General features: G+C 40.2%; 1 protein-coding gene across 2 annotated transcripts in view; it reads left to right on the forward strand.

The window, feature by feature from the left end:
• Window positions 1-25,237, forward strand: part of CFAP47 (cilia and flagella associated protein 47) — a 193,289-nt gene that overhangs the window by 154,308 nt on the left and 13,744 nt on the right. For both annotated transcript variants that reach the window (XM_081858847.1, XM_081858846.1), the window contains exons 58-61: window positions 3,202-3,361; window positions 5,072-5,169; window positions 10,066-10,218; window positions 24,013-24,184. In XM_081858847.1, coding sequence (XP_081714973.1) covers window positions 3,202-3,361; window positions 5,072-5,169; window positions 10,066-10,218; window positions 24,013-24,184 — 583 coding nt within the window. The remainder of the gene's footprint in view (window positions 1-3,201; window positions 3,362-5,071; window positions 5,170-10,065; window positions 10,219-24,012; window positions 24,185-25,237) is intronic.

Genomic DNA, 25,237 nt, shown 5'->3' on the forward strand with positions numbered 1-25,237 from the left:
CTTCAGGTTTTCTCTATAGCAGTAGACAAAGAGCATCTTGGTGGCCCCCTGCAAGCCATTCATGCAAACCAGGTGGTGATCTGCTTCTAGAGATTTTCACATCCAACCGCTTGCAGGTCTTTTGTTTGTTTGAAGAAGAACAAGAGTGTTTGATATTGTGGTGGAAATGATCAGCAGCAAAGACATTTTTACTGCTTTTACTCACATTTAAAAAATGTGAGATGGGCTTGGGACAGGGGAGGATAATAATAATAATAATAATAATAATAATAATAATAATAATAATAATAATATTTGTACTCCACCATCTGGGTGGGTTTCCACAGTCACTCTTTTCATAGTCCCACTTGTTTTGGTACTGTTTCTTGTGTTTTTGTTTTCAAAAAGTAATTTAAAAAATACTCCTTGTATTAGTTGCCTAATGATATTAAGCACTATAAGATCTTGCCTTATATTGCTCACAAAAGTGAGTAGTCCGCTCGGGGGGGGGGGGGGGCGTAATGTGAGCTCACCTGATCCTCCCCATCCTGACCAATGTGAGAACTGTTGTCTGCTGTGAAATCTGCAAATTGCTGGTTTCTATCAGGTCATGTAGATTCACTTATAAAGGCTGCCTCTCTCCATTCGCATCAAATTCCAGAGATGCCCTTTCCATTGAGCTCCATTTGCATCCCAAAATAGGCACTTTCCCCACCTGCCTATACATGCAGCTATGCATATTGCTTGATTGTAGAAATGGCTGTTGGGAATGATTGTACTTGATGGCATATCATGAGGTCAGCCATGCTTTTTTCTGTACAATTCCCTCTGAGAGCATAGTCACAGCATCAAGTCTTGTTGCCCCCAGGGGGACTTCCTGCTACTAAATTATTTTCAATACATGCAATGACAGGAACTCATGTGTTAGCTGGCAGTTTGTTGGTGGCTGTAATTACTTTTCTAAAACTACCAAGAGAAGACCGAGGGGCATATTTTAAACTCCAAAGAACTAATTGCAGTTTTTAAGGATTTGTGTTCATCTCCTAAAAAAACCAAATCCCTGCACTGAACCAAGACAGGGTGGGCTTCCCATGTCAAACTGAGACAAGGCAAAATTGTTAAATTGAGGAGCTGTGATAACACAAAAATCTTTGTATGTTGAGTTGTTCATGCAAGTGGATTGCTTATGTGAATATGTGTCTTTTGAAGATGACTACAATAACAAAGCATAAAGATAGCACCACATAGAGTGCATTACTGTGGTTGAGGTTGCCAGTATGTGGATCATTGTGGCTAGGCTATTCTGAATGGCAGCTGTACTTTCGATTTGGTCCACTGAGCCCCTGGCATGCACCTGTGATGTCCTTTGCATGCTGGCAGCTAGCTGAGTGGGGGATTTTTTTTATCATGACCTGGTGCAATCCAGGTCAAGGTAAAAACCCAGATGGATTCAGTTGTCCCTGAATTTTGTAATGGTTCTGTATGAATCAGAGCCAGTGGCCAGATTATTATAACATTAAAAAGAAATGCTTTTAAACAAAGTAGACTTTTAGCACAGGTAACTCGCAACTTATGCGGGTTCCTGGCTCTTGCGTGTATAAGCAGAATTGCACTTCCTTGGTTTCTCAACAGCTGATGCTGCCAACACCACCTTGTGTTTGAGGCCCATTCTGCAGTCTGAAGCTCTCCCAACCACCTCTTCCACACTCCAGTCTCTTTCGTTGGCCCTCCAAACCTCTCTGCATGTCTCTCTGGCCTCTTTAGATCACCCTCTCTAATTGCCTCTTCCTCATCCAAACACTCTCAAGCATGCGTTGCGAGTTACCCGTATTTACTTGGCATGTGAAAGGTGCCCTGCCCTATTTTAGGAGATTCTCCCTACCCACATGGTTCAGGAGGGCTCTACCAACCACTCACACAGGTTTTTCTGGGGTTAAGCAAGAGGATATTGTGGGAGGAGGACATAATAAAATCTGCCAAGCTTCCCTCTGCTTACTGTTCTTAGGGTTCAGCCCATTGACAGGTTTTTAAACTGCTGGTGTCAATATCAGATAAAACAAGCTGTTGTTGAAATGTCATGAAGTTGTGCTTCTGGTAGCTGCTTTTTCCGAAGTGTGTTCTTGTATTTTGATGGAATATCAGACATGATTTCTCCAGTGACTACTCCTGCACCCAAACCTAGATCATTCCAGGTTTTGATAAATTACAGTGGTACCTCGGGTTACATACGCTTCAGGTTACAGATTCCGCTAACCCAGAAATAGTGCTTCAGGTTAAGAACTTTGCTTCAGGATGAGAACAGAAATCATGCTCTGACTGCGCAGCAGCAGCAGGAGGCCCCATTAGCTACAGTGGTGCTTCAGGTTAAGAACAGTTTCAGGTTAAGTACGGATCTCCGGAACGAATTAAGTACTTAACCCGAGGTACCACTGTACATGCTAAGTGGTAGGCAGACAACGTCTGTAGGCACTAAATGTACTTTACCTTTTAGAGTACATTGGGGAAATCAGTACCTGCAAGACAAGTAGGAGATGGTATCTGCATCTCTTTAGTTTTGGAGTGAAAACCCTGCTGGCTTCCTATGGAGGAACCACCAATAAACTATGTAAGGAAAACTTTCCTTTGACACACTGTACCTGAAACACAAGACGCTTTTGCTCTTCTAATCAAACACTTGAATTTCTGTTTCCATCTATTTTGAATATTTATAAGGTAACAAATATAATTTGTAACAGAGTTAAAATATTTAGATAAGACTGGCACAACTCTACATAGCACCACTGTTTTGATTTTTAGAAGCCAAGCACTGCTGTGTAAATTGTAAAAACCACCATACCACAAAACTCCAATTAAAAGACAATTTGCTGTTTCTTTTGAGACAAACACACACACATGGAATTTTCCAGTGGAAAACTGTGTCACTTTTAAACCAATTTAAATGTGCTTCTTTATATACCAGAAGCACGGATTCTCAAACTTTCTGTCCACAGAGTCTTCTTGAAAATGTTGAAAATTTTACTGAACTCAGCAGTTGCAAAATGTCAGCCAAGAAGGGGAGGTCAGCCCACATTATGGTCCACAGTTTGAGAAATACTATACCAAAGTGTTATTTCCATGAAACTGACACTGAATATATAGGAGATAAATTTCTGGCATGATGGTGAGTAGTTGACAAACCACTCCTTTCACAATATGTGTTTAAATTACTTATTGTATTTTTAGGAATCGTTTTGGCTCCAAAAAACAAGTTGGATATTCCAGTATTCTTTGCACCTCACTCAATGAAACTGTATGAAGTTGTGCTGGTTATTAAAGTTGAAAAATTGGATGCTGATAAATGGTCTTACGATGACACCTTCGAATTAAGCAAAGCACTAACAAGGTAAACATTTTAGTCACAGAGGAGATAAAATTGATATCTGCTATTATTTGAAGTAAAAAATAATTGTGAGCTCTATCATTTTAGAAGATTGTTTATTGTAGTATTTATATATTGCTATAAATGTTGCAATGGTTAGAAATGGTTAGAATTTACTAAGTCTAGAATGATTTTTCACACTTTGCAAACCTTTTAAGTATTACTGTACATCAAATCACAGAACTGTAGAGTTAGAAGGGATCCTGAGGATCATCTAGTCCAACCCCCTTCAATGCAGGAATATGCAGCTGTCCCATGTGGGGGATCAAACCTGCAACCTTTGAGTTATCAGCACCACACTCTTGACAACTGAGCTATCTAGGGCTTATTAGATTGATATTATTGAATTTAGAGGTGTGAAGATGCTAGTTGATATGATAGTACCCTGCCCCTGGAGAAAAGTGGTGGAGAGCAATACACCTGGATTATGTTCCAAGTATTCTCTCTGCCAGCCTTAGAAACTCAGTCCTCTGAAAACAGCCATCTTGCAGAACAAATCTTAGCTGGCTATCCCAGCAAATCTTCTCAAAGTTTTTGTTTTTTAAGAACTTTCCCCCCATTATTCAAAATACAAATCGTAACAATGATGCCCTCTGGATAGCTGAAACTGAAGTGGTGGCTCTGGAACCTGACAAGATTGCTTCTAGGTGTTTTCTAGAAAGTGGCATATAGACTCCACTGTTTTTTGAGCTTTTGAGGACAATGGAACTATTGTGATGACAGCTACAGCACAAATGATGGGGGATTAGAGTTGAATACAACTGAATGCATGTTAGACCTCATGTTAGTATCTACTCTGTGGCAGTGATGAAAGCTTTCTTTCTTCAGTATGACTGAATCTGTGCAGGGTCATCCAGCATAGATCTTCTGAATGGTGAGAGACTCCTACCAAGGAAGTTAATGGAACCTTCAGTAGTCTGCTGCCACTGATTTGCTAAACACCTTAAGGATTAAGGCCACTGCATACAATTCTGACTTGGAAGCTGCAGTTACAATAGTAATGGTCTGTGATGTAGCTATGGCTCTGTCTGGTCAGGCTGATATGGATACCTCTCCACCTGTTCACCCAGGGGGTATGGACAGGATACTCAGAGCCACATATGTACTCAGCCTGTTGCCCTTGATTGATAGTGGTGGTTGTACCAAACTGTTTAATTGATATACTTTGAGCAATGAATTTTGTAATCTGTATTTTAAATTATTTGATTGTAGTAATTATTTTGATGTGTTATGCTTCCAGTCTGTTATCTCCTTTGACTATAGTTCTCTGTAGAAAAGAAGAGTAAATAGTTGAGGATAGGATGGTAGCAAAACACAATAGCCACTATCTTAGAATATATTTGTGTCCAACTCCAACTGAAAACAAATTTTACTGCGCAGATTAACTTCCGACATGATTCATTTAATTATCTTTTGTTTTGATTTAATGACAAGTGTTAATAAGAAGTCTATTTATGATCGTCCTAAGAAGTGGATTTAAAAACAACCAAAAGCCTTTTAATTGAGTGTACCACTGTTCCAAAAAAGGCAGCACCTTCTGGAAGCTGGTCCCACTGAACGAATTTCAAAATGGTCACAAAGCATTGCTGGAAATCTTGGTTAATTGTACTGTCAATATCACTTGTATCAATTTTCTAATCATATTCATATGTATATATTACTTATGTCTCTCAGCAACACTGTAATAATGAAGGATGAAGTCATCCGGGGAATTCGTTGGATCTATCCAATTCATGGAATTCCTGAATCACCACCCTATAAATCTGCACCAGGTACATATGAGCCAAGAACTGCAAACTTTTCTTATATAAATGAAAATAGTACCCCCCCCCCCAAGCTATAATTCAGGCTGGAAATAGATGGAGCCATGGTCGGTAACATTTAGGTGACTAAATAAATAAACAAACTGGCTCTTCCTAAATGTCTCTTTCTGACCTCTAAATTCTTTTGAATGTTGCTGTAGCCAACACTCAAGAAGCGGAATGTCAAAAGGCTTATTTGTAACTTGCATCCCAATTGAAACCTGTTAGGAGGACTTTTTATTTCTGTTTATTACCTGAATGTTTCTAGCATGCCTGTAACATAAATTGTCTGCTAAGCTCAGAAGACAAATGAAGCAATTAAAATACAATATGAAACACAGATTTTAAAATGGAGAGGGCCAAGACATATTTCAAAGTCTTGGATGAGCAAAATGGTTCTGTCACCAAAAAGGACCACTAAGATAGTACTGGAGAGACCTCTTTGGGAAGACTGTTTCATAACAGGGTGCCACTACCCAAAAGTCCCTCTCCTTGGGGGCTACGTACCCCACTTCAATCTATATGGATATGTTTTATATTTATATGGCTATATAAACCCAATTTATATGGGAGAAATTGCTTTACCTGTTCAAAGTATTTTCCATATACATCTTTTACTTTTATTCATATTATTATTTCAGTTGTTAGTTGCTTAATACACAGCAGTCTCTAGGAAGCGTAGAATAAATACAAAAAAAAATGTTAAAACATAAACAGCTCTCAGTAATAAATAATTATAGAACACCAAAGCAACAAATACTTCAGAAAGCAGCAGGAAAAAATTACATAGCAGATCCAAACAGAACCAGCAGGGAAGCCAACAGTAGCTCCAGTTAACAGCCCACTCAGCTTGCCCTATCAAATGCTTGAAAAAAGAGGAAGGTCTTAACCTGTTGGCAAAAAGATGTTAAGTCAGCACCAGGTGGACCTCATTGGGGAGAGCAGTCCATAAATGAGAGGTCATAACAGAAAAGGCCCTTTCCCTTGTCGCCATCCTCCTAAGGACGAATGAGTCTCGGTAGGCTTATGTCGGGACAGGTGTTGGGTCAGATATTAGGCTTCCAAGCCATATGGAGCTTTATAGGTTAAAACCAGCACTTTAAATTTGGATTGGAAATGTCTAAGCAGCCAGTGAGTCCTGCCAAGACTGATGTTATACAGTCAGATTGCTTATTCCCTGTCAGCAGTCTGATTCCAACATTCTGAACTAGCTGCAGTTTCTGAACCATTTCCAAAGGCAGACCCACATAAAGCAATGCATGGGCTGTAATTCAGCAGTACTGATCTCTCTATGTAGCAATGGGTTCCTCTTGTTCAGAATGAGAGACTAAATCTTTTGTGGCTCCAGCTAGCCGTGTACTACAGGGTTATCATTCAGTAAGGCTAACAGATAGCAGTTCCTCTCTGAATATTGTTTAGTAGGGAACATGAGTGGATAATGCTATTATAATCATGTCCTGCTTGTGGGAGCAGAATGCTGGACCAGGTGGGCCTTGGGTCTGATCCAGCAGGGCTGTTCTTATGTGAGACCAGTGAAAACCAGTTTGCTACTTAGGTGACAGCAGATGTTGGGAATACAGGAAGTTGCTTTATACAATGACACTGTTTCTCCAGCTAGTTTAATATTGTCTAAATTATGCGGCTCTTTAGGATTCTAGATCGGAATCTTTTCCAGCCCTCTGTTGGGCATCAGGGATTCAACCTAGGATGTTCTGCATAAAAAAGTACTCTAGCCTTCCCCAGAACTTCTAGAAAAGGTGGTATTCTGCATTAATCCTAGTCAGAGTAAACCCTTTTGACGTTGCTGAGCATAACTAACTTGGGTACATTAATTTCAATGGGTCTACCATTTAAGTAGGTACAACCAATAGTGCATAGTTATACATAGGCAAAATGCACTGAATTCAGGTATATGTATTATCATAGAGCGCTATGTGGAATATTGCAACAACAAATATATTCTTAAAAGCAGTTCTGGGAAACTAAGTTTCTGTGTAACAAAACGTTAACCATATCAGTTGGATTCCTAGTTTATTTCAAATTGGGGATAGTATGCCAAAAGTATATACATTAATTTCTTAGCTAAAGCACAATTACAGAATTAATTTGTTCCTTGGGTACCTATTAAGAACATTGGAAATCAGTTTAATGATGAAGCTAATAGCCTTTATAAAAACACACCACGTGGGCTGATAAGGGCACTTCAAAATGTGTGAGTCAATTATATACAAAAGCTTTTGTAAAGGAATGAAAACAATAGTCTATTTTGGTGTTTGAAGGTAATTGAGAGACTTATTGAGGAATGAAATTATTGAACTTAATGGGATAGATATTATTTGTACTGCCATTGTTCTAATTTGTTAAAGACCTTTAACTTGAAGAAAAATGCCAGTATAATCTTAATTACAGATTTCATCTCATTAATTTGCAGTTTAATTAATTAAGGATGGAATGCTGAATATTACCACCAAATCTTTTCTTTCGTTCTCTCTTTGCACAGCATGGCACCCTCATAAAGTACTATAATGACAAATGTGTATATTGGTATTCTTTAAGTTAGTTGTATAGTGCATGGAAGAAAATCCACTCACATGGATGTTTTGAGAAAGTAAAGATAGACAATGAATGTACATACCATGTTACCCCAGAATAAGCATGTGTTTTGGTCCAGATATTCAGTAGTCCAATGTCTGCTCTTCACACTTTGCACCTGGGGTCCCCAACATAACAGTCAACCACCAAGGCCTCCTGCCCTTCTCTATTTTAAATTGCTTTTTTTTGCCTGAAGAAGGCTGCCTGTTTGCAGGGTGGCAATGGCTGCCTGCTTATTTTTGTCTGTTTTTGTGATTGTAGGTGTTTTGCCTATGGGTGGCTGGGGGTGGGGGGCTTGTCTGAGCATCACCAGTTTATCTTTTGTGAAATATCTATTTTTGTGATACCCGCAAAAATTCCTTAAATTTTGAAATGTACCCCCAGGTCCAAAAAGATTGAGGACCCTTGCTTTGCACTACAATAAAGAAGCAGTGATGGGATTTGTGTTTTTCATGAAGGCCTTAATTCAACAGTACACTTTTTAAGCCAATTTAAACAAATGAACTGTCCTTTGGATTGTGACTGCACTCAGCATGACCACATTTGCAGTGCCAGCTCTAGTCAGGGATTGCTAGCTCAATGCTAAAGAGCTGAACTAAGAATGTGGGATGTGCCCTTAAGCTGTTGTTTAGCAATCATGAATTGCTTATAAGACATGCTGCATTTTATAATCACAAGCCACCATATTTTAATATTTTAAGCTGAAAGCTTCACAAAACACATGCAGTATTTATGGTTCACTCACCATTGACTTCATGTGCAGTCAGTTTTGTGCCCAGGTTTCAGAAGTGGGGTGGGAAAGGAAATCAATAATTACAATGAGACAGTTAATGGTTTTAAAGTGGTCAAAGCTTTCTTATTGTATGCAGCTGAAGATATACCAGGTAGAGCCTGGTGTTTTCTTTAAAATTGCTGTACTTAGGTTATTTCGAAATGGACAAGACTTTATAGTAGTAGTACCGATGGTGGTGATAACAACAACAACAACAAATAATTATTATTTACATCTTCTTCTACATATGCATTCATAGTGGGGTATATTTTGGTCTAAGAGGTTTAGTTTGGTCAATATTGAGTACAGTGGTACCTTGGGTTACAAACGCTTCGGGTTACAAACACTTTGGGTTACAAACTCTGCTAACCCAGAAGTAGTACCTTGGATTGCGAACTTTGCCCCAGGATGAGAACAGAAATTGTGTGCTGACGGCAGTGGGAAGCCCCATTAGCAAAAGCACACCTCAGGTTAACAATGGTTTGGGGTTAAGAAAGGACCTCTGGACGAATAAAGTTCGTAACCCAGCATACCACTGTATACACTTCTAGGTAAGGTAAAGGGTAAAGGGACCCCTGACCATTAGGTTCAGTCATGACCGACTCTGGGGTTGCATGCTCATCTCGCTTTATTGGCCGAGGGAGCCGGCGTACAGCTTCTGGGTCATGTGGCCAGCATGACTAAGCCGCTTCTGGGGAACCAGAGCAGCGCACGGAAACGCCGTTTATTTTCCCACTGTAGCGATACCTATTTATCTACTTGCACTTTGACGTGCTTTTGAACTGCTAGGTTGGCAGGAGCAGGGACCGAGCAATGGGAGCTCACCCCATCACAGGGATTCGAACTGCCGACCTTCTGATCGGCAAGTCCTAGGCTCTGTGGTTTAACCCACAGCGCCACCCACGTCCCCATACACTTCTAGAGTTAATGCTAAATACATTACTGGTAAATGAGCCACTATAGCAGTTAGCAGGCCATGAAAATTTTGCCCCATGTTTTTTACACTCATCTACCCATGCACTATCTGAAACCAAAGGGGGCATTGGTTGCCAGATGCGATTTTTCCCCAGCCCCACTATCATGATTTGACTCACCAACTTGATCATAAACTAACAAAATACTGTCATAGCTGAAAACTCATTTAAAAACAAAATATAATAGCAGTTAAAAACAAAGACTTTTTTCGTCTAAAACTGATACAGCAGCAGCGAGAATTAGATAATCAAATGTTATAAGCCTATTGAAACAGAAATCTCTAACTTCTGACAGGTAGTTGTTAGTGGGGAACATATCTCAGCTGGAAGGGTGCTGCAAAGTTGTGCAGCTGCCATTAAAAAGACCCCATCTCTCATGCTCACTCACCAAACATCTTATGATTGTAACTGAAACCTCTCATGATCTTTGGGACATGTGTCTTCTGCATAATGTAGTCAGGTGTAATGTGCTCTCAATATGAGCTCCTTTTATTTCAGAGAACTAATTATACAAAATATTTTTCCTAGCTGTTGTATGCTGCAGAGCCCGCAGTAGACTGGATGAAAGAGTAGAAGTGCTGTTAACTGGTGTAACACCTGCAACATCTGGTACACCTATAGTCTCAGACAGTATAATTATAGCTCCTTCCAAAAGCAAGTCCATCACTATTAATGATGAAGGTAAGAGAAATAGAGCACAAATTATTTATCCCAAATGAATTAGCACTCCTACAGCTGTCTCAAATCAAGATAAACTTAAAATCATTTGTAGAATTTCTGGGCTAAAACACACTGGCAGAAAAGAATGTACCTTGTGGGACAAAAATGATTCAATCAGTGTAAGACATAGAAAGGCAAAATGAAGACAGGTAACTCACATCTAACACTTATTTTACTTATGCAATCACAGCTTTGCACAGGTGGGAATAAATGGAGAATGGAGGAAACCCACTGTTCATTAATTTATTACCCCACCTACACACAGCTGCGATCGCGGGCTTATCCAACATTGGGAAGGAGGCAGGAGGGTTCTGGGACCCTGCCCAGAGCCCATGTACCTCCTTCCCAAAGCTAGGCAACCAGCCTTCTACCTTGTGGGGGTAGGGGCAGTAACAGGGGTTCTTAACTTTTTGCATTTTTGTGTTTATGCATGGTCCCCCAAGAACTGAAGCCTCACATAACATGTGAGTTACCCGTACATAAATGCCACAATTGTTAGCCAATCTGATGAAGGGAGGATTTAAGTTATACATAGAGTTTGATCCTGAAGTAAAAGTCATCCACTAAACTTTATTCAAAGAGAAACTCAACAGTTTAACCCTTTTATTATCCCAGACTATGCATGACCACCTTTGACATGTCAGAAGGAGGGGATACAAACCTAGCTCTCCTGAGGAGGGCCCTTGAGACCTCAGGGTGTCTTTGTGACAAATGTGTTTTTCACAGTACAGTGTCTAGTCAAGTACAATATGCTCTCAATTTGAGTTACGTAATCCCTTGTATTTAGAATTGTCAATATTGTCATGTGAGTTCATACGATGCTGATGGTTTCATAGCAAAGACTGTGGTTACCGTTCTTTCATAATAACAAGGTAGCACATGCTTGGTGATTAGAAATGTGCCTAATAGGTCAGTTAAATGCTGTTTCATTTAGTTTCCTAAATACCATAGTGTTTAAATGGAATTCAGTAAAATGTGCTTACTGCAACACAGTGACCACAGTTTGAAATGTTTCAAGTGTTGATGTGTCTGTCTTATATGAAGATAACAATATTTCATGATTAACAGTAGATTCTCTTACGTATTGCAAGACACTGGTTTGGAATAATAGAACTTTTTAGGCAAGTAATGAGGTAAAAAATACTTTGACAGAAAAAAAATAGTAGGATCAATTATTTTTTTCTGACTTCTCTCAGTAGCATTATAATGTCATTATTTTAAATGAATTTGCTAGAATGTGATGCCTTTCAGTAAGTCAGATTTAATGGTGCTTTTAGTATTCTTCAAGCAACTACTTTAAACATACATGCACATTGAAAGCTCTAAGATAGCAGCTTGGCAAATTCTCTCTCTCTCTCTCTGACCCACACACAAACTGAAAAATTCTGCATCAGTCAGCGTGTAGCAAGCAGTTTTTATACCCAAAGATCTATGGTGATAATTATAGGAATTTCACATTTAAATAGTCACAACTATGGTTCAGGATTTGAATTATTTAGATGTGAATAAATTCTTAAGTTATGAAACTTTTCCAGGCCTTCCTATGGCCTGTCATTGTGATTTGAAAATCTACTGACAGTTATATTAAAATTCATTAGGAAAAGGCATGCCTATGTCTTAAAAGGCCAGATTCAGTGAAAGCATGATCTCAAAATTAAAGGCTTAGGTAGGATTCATCATTTAATGGTTTTGTTAAGAAGTGAATTACAGCACCAGCTATTCTAATGTTCAAAACTCTAGAATATTTGAGGGTTCTGCAAACTTTACAATACAATGCCACAAAAGACTTACAGCACAAACAAGCTTAATGTTGGCAAACTCTTCCTGCAAGTGGCTCCTTGGACATTCTAATGAGTGATATATTTTCAATGCACACCTTTGCTCTTAGCAAGCTATACCAGCAGATCAAGAGATACAACTGGGCAGGTTGAGATAAAAGTGTCCCCCAGTCACAACTGACATCACCCTATGGACTCTGTTTTATACCTTAAGGACCCAAGTTTATTCCAGCATCTTCTGTTTTGTCTGCTCACCAGTAAAGTTTTTGAACTGAGAAAAGCCATGTGACCTCAGTGGGAAGAACTTTTGTTTGTGTGGGTTGGAAGGAAGGAGTTAACAAAAAGGGATGTCAAGCTTTTGTGGAGAAGAATGGGAGAATGGAAGGAAGCTTTAGGACTGATCCCACCACCCGCTACACTGAGAGCAGCTGGAAATCTCCAAGACGGAGAGCATTTGTAATCCCTGCCTTGTTTCTGCAGATGGCAAATGAAAAGAGAAGTGGTGATGCAGGGACACCTTGCCAGTCTTCACTAGAGCAGCCAAACATCTATTTATTCAATTTGTTTAGTTAAAAAAATCACACCCCACTTTTCACTTCATTTGAGTCTCAAAAAAGCTTAGAAAGAATTATTATTTTTATAATATATTTATTTATTCCCCGCCTTTTCCCCTGACAGGGTACTCAAGGCAGGTAAAATAGGAACTGCTGAAAACATAGAGGAATCATGAAACAAACCTATTAAACATCAATAGAATTAAAACTATATGATATATATAAAGATCTGTTAAAAACATAGAAATAATTACAATAAAATCAACACGGCACCAGCCATTTCATTAAAAGCAGCCAGTTCCCCAAAGCCTGTTGGAATAAGGTGGTTTTCTCTTCTGTTTTCTCTCATTTCTTGAAAGAAAGATGTTCGTGATTATGGAAATGACAGGAACATTGCTCTAAAAAGAGAAAAGAAGAATATGGTTTGAAAACACAGGAGACATCATAATGTCTATAAGTAGTTTCAGCTCCCTTATCATTGACTTAGTGGCCAGGGTGCATTCCACTGAGGCGGTTCAGTGCAATAAAGCAAGACTTTCCCATTGCTTGATGTTCATTTGGGGGTGAACAGGCATTGTGCTTTGCTGCTCCACTACAGGTATTAATTAGGTCACAGTGCTAAGATAACAGATGCTCTCTTTTGGCATTCACTTGCTACACGTGATGCAAATGGCACAAGGGTGGGGCATGCTGCCAATACAGGACCTGGGCAACATGAGCCATCTTTGCTGGTGCCAGGGACCCCTTTCCTCCCTCATCTGGTTCTTTTATTATTAAAAAAAACCCTATTAAATTTTTGTAGAAACCTTTACCTTTGGGTACATGAAGGACTATTTGTAAGTAAGTACAGCATCATTTCTGATCATGGGGCACTTCTGTTAAGTCATCAGCCATAGCTTCCAATTTTCTGGCTTTTTGGAGCTTGAACCAGCATGAGAGTCTTATTTCCTCTTTGCAATCTCTCTCTCTCTCTCTCTCTCTCTCTCTCTCTCTCTCTCTCTCCTCCCCCCATATTTCTCTCTGCCTCCACTTGAATCATCACACATGAACATCCTTTGCTGGCTATAAAGCGAGATTCCCCCTGCCTTCACATTTAAACAGTTTCCCATGACATTAGTTGGTAGTCTGGTACAGTGCTGCTATAATAGCTCTGCAGTATTTCCATCTTATGGAATTATTCTGAGAAACAAAGCACATGCAAGTCTTTAGATACATAGATATATATGGCTCTCTGTGTTCAGGAATGCTTATTTCTGATTAAGACTGCTCCCTCACCAACTGTCAGAATGCTGACATGAGAACTGCTCTGCTTGACTTATGTAATATGATGAGCCCATTGACTTGAATGGGCTGGGTAATTTAACACCTGCTTTACAAATATTAACTCACAAAGCTAATCTTAATGGCATTTAGCCTGTTCACTTACTATCGAGGAAATCTGGTTTATTCAGCCATTCCCAGCTCCCTAATTTCTCTCTACTTATCCCTAGGCCCTGGCAGAAACCAAGCTTTGGGGCCCGAGGTAAATTTGGAAAATGAGAAATTGTTATAGGCAACACCTCCCAATTTCCCCAAATAAATTCCAGTTTATCTCTCAATCCACTTATTTCCCCTCTGCCGGCAAACTCCCCATCACCACCCTGGACCTTCACTCATACAAAACAAAAACACAAACCAATTGCTACCTGCATTGTGTGGTGGGTGTGGCTGGGTGGCATCTGTATTGTGGCATATTCACTGTATGGTTGTGGAGTGTGGTGTGTTTACATGTTAACATGGGTAGATGAGTCCATCTCACCTTTTGCTATGGTACCATACAGCCATGTCTGTGAAGTAAACTTTGTGTTTTTTCCTTGTAGCATCTTGGCCCCTCTTCACTTTCATTTGCAATAATCTGTTATCCCTTTCTGTGTACAGTGGTGCCCGCAAGACGAATGCCTCGCAAGACGGAAAACCCGCTAGATGAAAGGGTTTTCCGTTTTGGAGGTGCTTCGCAAAACGAATTTCCTATGGGCTTGCTTCGCAAGACGAAAATGTCTTGCGAGTTCCTGCGGGTTTTTTTTCCCTCCCCCCCCCTTTTCTAATCCGCTAAACCGCTTATCAGCTGTTCCGCTAAGCTGCTAAGCCGCTTATCAGCTGATCCGCTAAGCCGCTAAACAGCTGATCCGCTAAGCCGCTTATCAGCTGCTCCGCTAAGCCGCTAAGCCGCTTAACAGCTGATCCGCTAAGCCGCTAAACCGCTAATAGCGCTAAGCCGCTAAGCCGCTAATGGGCTTGCTTCGCAAGACGAAAAAACCGCAAGACGAAGAGACTCGCGGAACGGATTCTTTTCGTCTTGCGAGGCACCACTGTAATTTCTTATGAACCAAAAGCTCATTCAGTTGTTTAAATACCCTCCCCCCCAGGATGAGTCACACATTCTATGGAACTGTGTGTTTAATTGTATGCATATATGTTGTTGTGAATCACCTTGGTATTTTATGAGTGGGCGGTATATTTTAATTAATTAATAAAATAAAAAGGCAAGGCTGTAAATAAACTTTAAAATGGATTTGAAGTTAGTTAAGGTGAGGTTCCTTTTTTCTTTATAAAGCACCTTTGAATTTTTCTATTGGTCTGAGATTCCCGCATGAATGCAAATGACAAAAAATACAAAATAAACCTAGAACATTTTAGGAAATATACATAAAAATTACATTTCTATAAATGAAAGCTGCAGCGTATCTGCAGTTTTGATACCCCGTGACAGGAAGATAGTTTGAAGCTTTGCAGATGGGGCTAATAATTAAATTTTAAGATAAGCAGCTGGCTAAGAGTTTTATAGAAACACCACAGGCATGGAATGAAATTGCTATACTGCAGTATATTCATATTTAAGCTATTTTTGAAAAACAAACAGTGGAATATCAATTTGGCAAAAACAGTTACTCCCATAACTTTATTTAAAGCAAGTGAGAATAAGCATGTTCCTCCCAGTAGTATAGCATTTGTCTCAAAAAACAACAGCTGAGTGAAGATTTATTTAGTCCCTTCGCCAGTCTCCACCTTTGCAACTCATCATTGGTTATTAGTTGGGCCTGTCAAATTCTCATCTCCTAGCATATTGACAAGGCACAAATCAAGAAGACATTCAGAGAAAGAGGAACTAGCACAACATTGACATCCATTTTGGCAGAAGATTTTGCGCTTTTAAAAAAAATAAAAATAAAAAATGGTTTCTCTTCAAATGCTGGAGTGCAATGCATTTGAAATCAGTTGCGTGTTCAGACCCAGAGACCTCCTCCTTAAATAAATTCGCACTTCACTCAAATTTTAGTTTGGTTTTTGGCAGAATTTAGGCCACAACTTTATTGATTACAGAAAGTGAGTGGTTGCATAGGCTCTGGTTTGACTAGCTCCCTGCACCCTTGCAGGTAGCGCTGACCCAGGGTTCCAGCACAGGTCAGCCAAGGGTGAACACCTGGATGGGCAAAAAGTCGGGAACAGACTACCGTATTTTTCGCTCTATAACACGCACCTGACCATAACACGCACGTAGGGGAGAAGGAACACGCGTAGGGTGTGTGGAGAAGGATGCTGCTAATAATGCAGGAGAGGGGTTTAAGGGGAGAAGGAACACGCGTGGGGGGTGTGGAGAAGGATGCTGCTAATAATGCAGGAGAGGGGTTTAAGGGGAGAAGGAGCTCGCATGGGGTGTGTGGAGAAGGATGCTGCTAATAATGCAGGAGGGGGGTTTAAGGGGAGAAGGAACACGCGTAGGGTGTGTGGAGAAGGATGCTGCTAATAATGCAGGAGGGGGGTTTAAGGGGAGAAGGAACACGCGTGGGGTGGGTGGAGAAGGATGCTGCTAATGATGCAGGAGAGGGGTTTAAGGGGAGAAGGAACACGCGTGGGGTGGGTGGAGAAGGATGCTGCTAATGATGCAGGCAAGGGGTCTAAGGGGAGAAGGAACACGCGTGGGGTGTGTAGGGAAGGATGCTGCTAATGATGCAGGAGAGGGGCTTAAGGGGAGAAGGAACACTGGGGGGTGGGTGGAGAAGGATGCTGCTAATAATGCAGGCAAGGGGTCTAAGGGGAGAAGGAACACGCGTGGGGTGTGTAGGGAAGGATGCTGCTAATGATGCAGGAGAGGGGTTTAAGGGGAGAAGGAACACGCGTGGGGAGGGAAAGAGCACTGTTGCTTTAAAGGAGCCAACCGGACAGCAGCCACTTACAGCAGTGTAAGCAGCTCCTTTCCTCTCCCGCTTTGCTCCTTCTCTCCCTCTTTGCTGCTTTACACATGGCCCAAGTCCTGCTCAGCGGATCAGCTGAGATGCTGGGAGAATCGTAAGTTCTCCCATCCCTATCACCTGAACCAGAGCCTATCCGCAACCTTACAAGTTGTGACGATTTGCTACGCGGCAGGCGAAACCCAAATGGCAACAGCCAATCAGCCAAGTGGGGAAAATTCCTGCCATGCCCCTGTCCCAACGACAGACGACACAGGATGGCATAGCAAGGTCAAGTGCACAAGCCCTAAAAATAGGGAGAGGTGGGCGGGTGTTCCGAATGCACGCGCTGAAAGAGGAAGCTCTGGGTCACGTGCATGGGTATATATAGGTCCCTTGATCCGTTTGGACTGCACCCCATTGACCAGATTGAACCCAACATCTAGGGACCTACCAATCGGGTGTTGTGGCTGACCAGTCTTACCCACCCACAACACAGGGGATCGGTCTCCAGGTCTCACCGCAACACATGCCCTCTTTTAGGGAGGACACGATTTGTCTATTTAAAAGTGTAGCTCAGTCTACCCTATTGCTCAGACTTGTAGCAAAATTCAATATTAGCTGGAGAACAAAGAAACTTTATTCATTCCTGTGTTTCATCATACTTCTAATTTGGCAGATAAACTGCATATCTGAAAAAAAAACTATTGATCTTTATGTATCTCAAAACTCCATTTTGAAAAAAAGGTGTGAGTTGAGTGCTTAAAATATGTGGCTTACCTAAACTGAGAGAGTTAAATAGAAGAAGTATGAGAATCTCAAGTAAAATCATGTGCATATTAAAAATGAACATTTAAAATTAATTATGCAAGAAAATATTTTTAAAAGACAGTAAATTATTCATTCTGTAATATTAAATTGTCAGATCTAGAGTTATAGATCCTTTTTACATTGCTGACAGACTTTAGAATCATTTGGAATCAATTTGAAAAAGACGAGACTTTGTCAACCTTTCTAAAACCACTGGGGCTGTATTTCTGCTGTTAGTTAAAAACCAACAGAGGGCCCTTAGGAAGTGACATAAATATTGTAAGTGTCATAAGTCCATGAGCAGGACGCCACATTCTCTCCAGCCCAGTAGGCCTGCAGAATGTTTCATTGACGCAAATGGCCCACCAGTGATATTCAGCTAGCAATAGGTATTTCTAGGTACAAAGTATTTCTAGAACGTGTCAGGAGTTGGCTCCTTGGTCCCCAACACTCAGGGCTGGATTAACCATTAAAAAAAATAAGCATGTGCTTAGGGCATCAAGGGAATGGGGACCCCACAGAAATTTTCCATTGCTGGATTTACCATAGGCCTTTTGGTGCAGCTGAAGAAGGTTCCACAAAAAAAGGCTCCCACTCTGCCCAACAAGGAGAAGGTTACTCGGCCCATGAGATTAAAAATGGCAAGTGAATTTGCATGCTCTTGCCCTTGCCCCACCCCCCATCGGTATTCCTGAGGACTATGCATTTTTAAAGTTTATAAAATGTATGCAATTCCTATTTATGTGACTTGACAGTGTGATTTGACCATTTTTAAACATCCTTGCTTGCACCCTCTTGGAAATCATATCTATTTATGTAAAAAAAAAAATCTCTTTTGTTTTAAAATACTAGAATATTTTTAATCATTTATGAGTGGCATACCATAATAGTTCATTTTACACACTATAGACCATTTCTGTGGCAGGGGAAGCTCAGGCTGTTTTAACCTTATACTTTCATCATGCTATCTGCATTCGCATATTATCTTGGTATGAATTCACACCGGGGATCACAGTGATGATGTTTTGGGGTTTGGAAAAATAAAAGTGGTTTATTGCAGAGTTAAAAGTGCTTGGAAGCTGGAATTACCTGGAGCTGCACAGTGCCGCTGCCACCTGTTCTGTCTCATTCACACATCACTAGCATTGCTTAAAAGAAGAGATAAAACACACCAAGGTTGCATTGCTAAAGGGGGAAAAATGTTTTTTTACTTACAGTTGCTTCATATTTACATACTTCTATTGTTACAGGGTGGAAACTAGTTTCCTGGTTGCCTCATGCAAAAGACAAAGGGGAGACAGAGCTTGGGGTTTAGTGGGAAGTGTCTTTCCCCCTATCTGTTAGTCGCAACCCTGCCCTCTACTGCCTATAGACATGCAAGGTAGCTTATACCCAAGAGATGTTGCACTGGTAGTCCTAAATCCTACAAAAGTATTTGTTGATTGAGATAGTCGTATTGTATCTTTGGTATGCTTTTAAGGCTAGGGTAATTAATGCTGTCAGTGTTTGCATTTATTTATTTATTTAGGATAAACATTATGTTCTTTCTTCACCCTACATTAATTTTACATTTCCCCTTTTCTTGCATTATCTGGGTTTGACCGTTGTTATGAAATGTGCACTTTGCACAGAACCCTGCAATTCTCACATGCAACCCTGACATCCCATTTTTTTGGGGGGGGGGTGTCTTTTGTCATTGAGACCTTGGATGTACTCCCAAATTTGTCACCCCAAAGTTTAAGAAGGGCAAGAAAGAAAGATAAAAGGTTACTTTTATTGAGTCAAAAAAGGCATTAGCACATTCATTAAGAACTTTACGCAGAATCGCAGTGGGGTTGGGGAAGTTTCAAAGCAAGAATCTGAAGGAAGCAATATGGAAGGCTTTCTGGGCAATGGCAGAGGATGGGCTTAAGTAGCAAATGAGCATAAAAGGAACAGATCTCCTCAAGAAAAAGGCACCTGGTCAGGCTTACATGCAAAAGATAGAGGAAGGGGAGAGAGTCAGGGCTTGGCCAGCTGACTGGGTTTGCAGGCGTGGGGGGTTAATAACTGTCCTTATATATGCAAGCAAGTGGCTTGATGTGTTGGAGTTGAGGGTTCCTTTTCACTATGCAGAGAGATGAGAACTCTTTCTGTTGGAGAGATTCCTAGCTGCTGTGGTGAATGCATCACTGTTTATACTCAGGTTGAGCTTTAATAAATATAAACAAAGACTACCAATCCTGTGCTCCTGGCAGTTACCAGGTTGGGGGGAAATTAAACAGTGCCAGTCAGGAGGCACTTATCCTAGATGTCTGAGAAATGACTTCCAAAATTGCATCTTCATTCTGCTTCCCCTGTGAGTAGGGGTAAAGGGATTGACATACCTCTTGTGCTTTTCTCCCTGGAGCCTCCCGTGATTTAAACTTCTTTGTTAGCTGTTGTTGGGGAGGTGGGCAGGGACACTTTAGCTAATCATATTGGCTTGACAGAAGGAGCCTGATGCTCTTTTGTTTACTTTAAATTTACAAATGAGAAGAGAGGGAGGCCAGGTTTTACAGTCAAAGAGACAGTAATGAATGGATATACCAGGAAGTGTTGCAAGTCAGCTTGTTTGAAACATGCTGTAATAGAGGCTTTCTCTCCAGGCATCTCCAGGCCAAAACAGAGCATCCTTTCACAGGGAACGCTACTATAGCAAATGCTAGATTTTAGGAGTGCTTCATAGCACAGTTTTTTTTGAGGTATCTACAGATGGTGCCTTTGATGCTTTAGCAGATGCAAGGCACATCTAGGCAGTTTGGCTTCAATGGAACTGCATAGCCAATGATACCCAGCTTGCCATGGATACGTAATGTTTGTTCAGGAGTATAAAAAAGTATTTCTAATCTCTGTGGCATTCGTTTTGGGAACTGGGTCTTTCCAACTATCATTCTTAGCATGAATTCTTCAGTACAGTAAGCGGCGTCTAGGCCCTGATGCACACCAGTGCTCAGGATTACCTTTCAGGCTAAATTAATTCAATGGATTATACTGAATTAGTTGCAAATTGAACTTTTTTCAGGTTTGTCCGTCTCTTGACGCCTCCTATTCAAAGCTATTGAAACAAACCCTGGAAACTTTAATAGAGATATTGGCCGCACTTCCTTCTTCCAAATCCTGCTGCATCCGAAGAGAAGTAACATTTTTGTTAGCTGTTCAACCCTCTCTGCAATCAATCTAAAACACTATAGTCCTATAATAATTGAGTCAGGCAAATCATGAGCATATTGTAGCCATTTTATCCAATAGTTTCTATTTCTGTACAAGTGCTCAGTTGGAATTTCAACTTCATTTCTCCTAAGCCCTTTTGGGATTGATAGCCACATTATCTTTTCCAAAACTATAGGATTTCCATGAATCACCCCTACATTCACATTTGAAGTAGCCTAAAAACATTATTTTGGACCCAAAGGCTAGCATCCCATGATGGAAGGACTCCCTCTTTGGTGGAAAGATTCACTCCTCTAGCTAGAGCTCTGCCCTTATCAGTGCTGCTTAGGAGACAGATGTGCATTCCTCCTCATGAGAATATGATTCACATAAGAATGATCCATTGTCTGAAAGAAGCAGCAGCATGACAACAAAGACTTAAGTTGCCCTTGCAAACAATTAGAATCTGTCTTGGTGAGGCAGATATGACAAAAGTACAGCCATAAATTATTCCCATCATTTCTCTAAAGACAGCCAAAGAGAAGCCCTAAGTATGAAACCCTTGATGAATATCCAGCTCATTACATAGAAAAATGATCTCTACACCTCATGGCTGGTTATGTGCACTGAAGGAGACTTGCCCCTCTCATTCTTCTATTATTGTGATTTTACTTTACCTCACTTTATGTGATTCTCTGATTTTTTCCCTAAATTAACAGATCTTACACTGCTTATTTTTTTATACTTTTAACAAAAGTACAGGATTTACCATGTCCTATAGCATATCACTTTCACACATGATGTTGCATCAATAATTCCTATTAATATAACTTTTTGAACAATAATATTGTGAAATTATACCTTCTCTAAAAAAGCAGTCAAAATAAGCTGTCATTGCCCCAGAGTTAGCATCTGCTGGTAGAGGCAGTAAACCTGCCTTTGGGTGGTACCACTTTATTTATTTAGAGTATTTAAATCCCACCTTTCAGCCGCAAAAATTCCAGGATCAGCTTACATATACTTGTGCAATGGAACTTTCTTCCCCCTCTCTCCTTCTCCGCCATATTCCTTGAACTTTCCAGAACAGATCACAAAGGCAGGAGTGGGAGTTCCATTGTGCAGTTGTAAACCCTTGCCCTATTGAATGAGTGTGCTGAATACTGCCCATTGTTTAATGTGTGTAGGTAGAAACACTAGAAGCTTCATTCTGGCTTCATCTTCTATTTTGTAACATTGTGTTTTTAAGACTCCAATATTTTCTAAGTTGTGTTATAATTTTCATCAAGTCTGTGAGCTTTTTATGAGCATCTGGAAATTTCGTCATTTGATTTTAATCGCTCAACTTTAGACAATTTTGTGATGATGATACATAGTCTTTTTTTCTTTTCTGCTTCTAGCAGTTGTCACTGTATTTAGGCAGCATGTGTGTCTGGGAGCTGTCTAGATACTAAAACTAAAATATTAACATATTCACAGAGGGGTTTTTATAGCATGATGATGTGGTCGTCTTTAGAGTTTGCAGCTCTCACTGAAAATCTAATTACATTATTCTGTTTTGAGCAACCCTAAATTAGATTTGCAGTGGAGATTCACAACCAGCTATGGGACTGGCAAAGAGAAATAGTTTTATATACCTTCAACTGGTACTTACAAAACACGTTTTTCCTCAGGTGCTGTAAAATACTTTCAGAGTGCTTAACAGAGACACAGCAGAGTTCATAAAACAGAAAGCCCCCAGCAAAAATAAATAAATATGTATTATTAGTGAATGACGGCAGGTGCCACATACATATGGAGGAAGCAAAGCTAACAGAGTCCTTTTAGAAATGCATTGACAGAATGTACAACATAATTACCAACTGCAGCTCCATCTTCTTCATATCTGAACGGTGTGAACAATACAATAAACATTCACTCTGCAGTATCCAGTGATTTGATTGCTGAAGGAAACATCTGTTCAGCAGTAGCAATTTTGTCTCTGTGGTAGGTTTCAAATGATGTCATCCCTCCTCTCCCCCACCAAGTTCATTTTTATGTTAGAGCCTCTGTGTGGTGACAGTTTCTGCTGAGGAATAATTATGAGCCTTCAGTTGTGTCCTACTGTGAATGTCCCACTTTAGTATCACAATTAGCAGTGGATCAATTTAACAAAGGCAAGAAATGGTTTTCATACCTTACTGTCATAGCATGCATAGATCCCCAAGAGGAGGAGACCACAATTAAATTAGCAGATCCTATATGCCTACCCACAGAATTATGTCTCTTTTCATGATTGTCATTTTCAGCATGTGCACTGTATAATTCATTGTACTTTAGTGACATGTTAACCATAGTACAATAGTGAAGCACTTGCTGTTTGGATCCAGACATGCTTCTTCAGAAGTGGAAAAACTCCTTTCATTCATGCAAAGAACCATGATCCAGTGGGAACGCCTCACAAGAGGAAGAGGACTGGGCAGCTGTTTTGCCAGTTCCTCTTGCAGACTCACGCATCACTTCCCTTGCTGTTCCATAGAGTCTCTCCAGCTTTTCAGGAGATAGACACCTGCAGCGGTGAGAAATTGATTAAAATCACCACACCGCACCATTTCTCTGGTGCTAGCTATTCAAACTGAACAAGGCCTAGGTAACTTTTGAACTCACATCAGCATATAAAGTTGTGGTGCCTCAGAGCACATTGCTGCACTCGAGGTGCTTTTATCCATTCCCTACTGTATCCTCAGGTATACATAGATAACTTCTTAAATTGCTTATTATTCAGAAACTCAGGTTTACAGTCATCTGTAATTGACCATAGCCCATTAAATTAGATAGCATAGAGAGCTGAAAGGTTCTAATATGGCCAACTATGTTTTCACAGTACTGGTGTCTGCCTTTCAATACATCACAGACAAGGAGCTAGGGGCTGTGCTGTGCCCTGACCGTTAATGAGGAAGTATATTGTTTATATTATGGTATTAGTACATGATTAATAGTTGCTATTTTATCACCTTGTATATAATGTATCCAGCAGCCAGATTGCGGAGGGAACAATTTGCAGACAATATATATACACATAGTTTACTTTCTAAGAGGGCAAAGGATGATATTGTGGCTGGGGGGTGGGGACTGTAAAAAGCATTCATTTTTGGTATCAAACCTTTTCCAAAACAGCAAGCCTCTCCTCTTTGAAACCCAGTTTTATTTATACTACATGTACAATGCTATGTTCTTATTTTCTCTCTCTCTTTTTAGGATTCTTTACCCAAGAAGAATTTGTGTATGATATTGAGTTTGAATCTGATAGACTGGCATCTCAGCTGAAGTCTGCAGTAGCTATAAACTTGCTGAAGAAATTTCGGGATCTGAAAACTGGAATTGTGACCTTGATCTTCAATATCATATTTGCACCTAGCAAACCAATGAGGTACAGTGCCCAATTGTGATTTCTCTAGACCTGGTACAAGGCCTCCTTTCTTTTCCTTGAAACCCCTTTCTGTTGTTGTTTCTTCAGGCTTATTTAGGTCTGGATGTTTTATTCATATCTATAGCCAAGTATGGCATGTATGTCTATTAATTACATAGGACTAGAAATGCTTTTTCCTGTGTGCCATGGGGATGGTGATAATTCTCTTATGCATCACAGACACCCAAGGGGCCTGTAAATACTGGCTACCACTATTCCTGTGCATTCAATAGATCTTTCCAGGTGCTTCCTTTCATGCAACTGTGGTCACATGGAGAGACAGAATATGCTAGCCTAACCCCCACATTCTCGAAATAAATAAATAAAATTTAAAATTGTCAAGTAGCACCTTAGAGACTAACTAAGTTTTTTCTGGGTATAAGCTTTTGTGTGCATGCACACTTCTTCAGATATATGCACACAAAAGCTTATACCCAGAACAAACTTAGTTGGTCTCTAAGGTGCTACTTGACAATTTTTTAATTTTTTAATTTATTTCGACTGCGTCAGACTAACACGGCTACCTACCTGACCCCACATTCTCAACTGCACATTATTATTATTTTGAGGGGGGTGGTCTATAAAGAGAAGCTTGCTATGTTTGCATAGACTTGTGGCATGATTTGGAATCTTGATGGCATTGGCCCCAACAAACCTAAAAAAAATGCCATAAAATTTGGTCTATGCACAAGATAGAGGAAATAAGTTTGCACATGCATACTGAAATATGATGTGCAATATAGATTCAGGTTTTTGTCTGTGGAGTGATGGCATGTGTGTGCGCATGCTTGGCCAGTGGCTTTGGAACTTTATAAAAAACAACAGTTGCTATCCTGATTTCTGAAGCTGTGTTTCTAGTTCAACAGTTCATTCTGATGCAGGAATCTGAATTTGTACATGGAGATCCATAAAAACGTCCGCATTCATGTGATGCAAAAACATGTTGGAACTGTGCCATCTCTTAAAGTGACCACAGAAGCTTGCTTGCATAAGTGTCATATGCCCTGGGGTTCA

Source organism: Podarcis erhardii (genome assembly GCF_964252035.2).
Source record: "Podarcis erhardii genome assembly, chromosome: 4".
Classification (NCBI taxonomy): domain Eukaryota; kingdom Metazoa; phylum Chordata; class Lepidosauria; order Squamata; family Lacertidae; genus Podarcis; species Podarcis erhardii.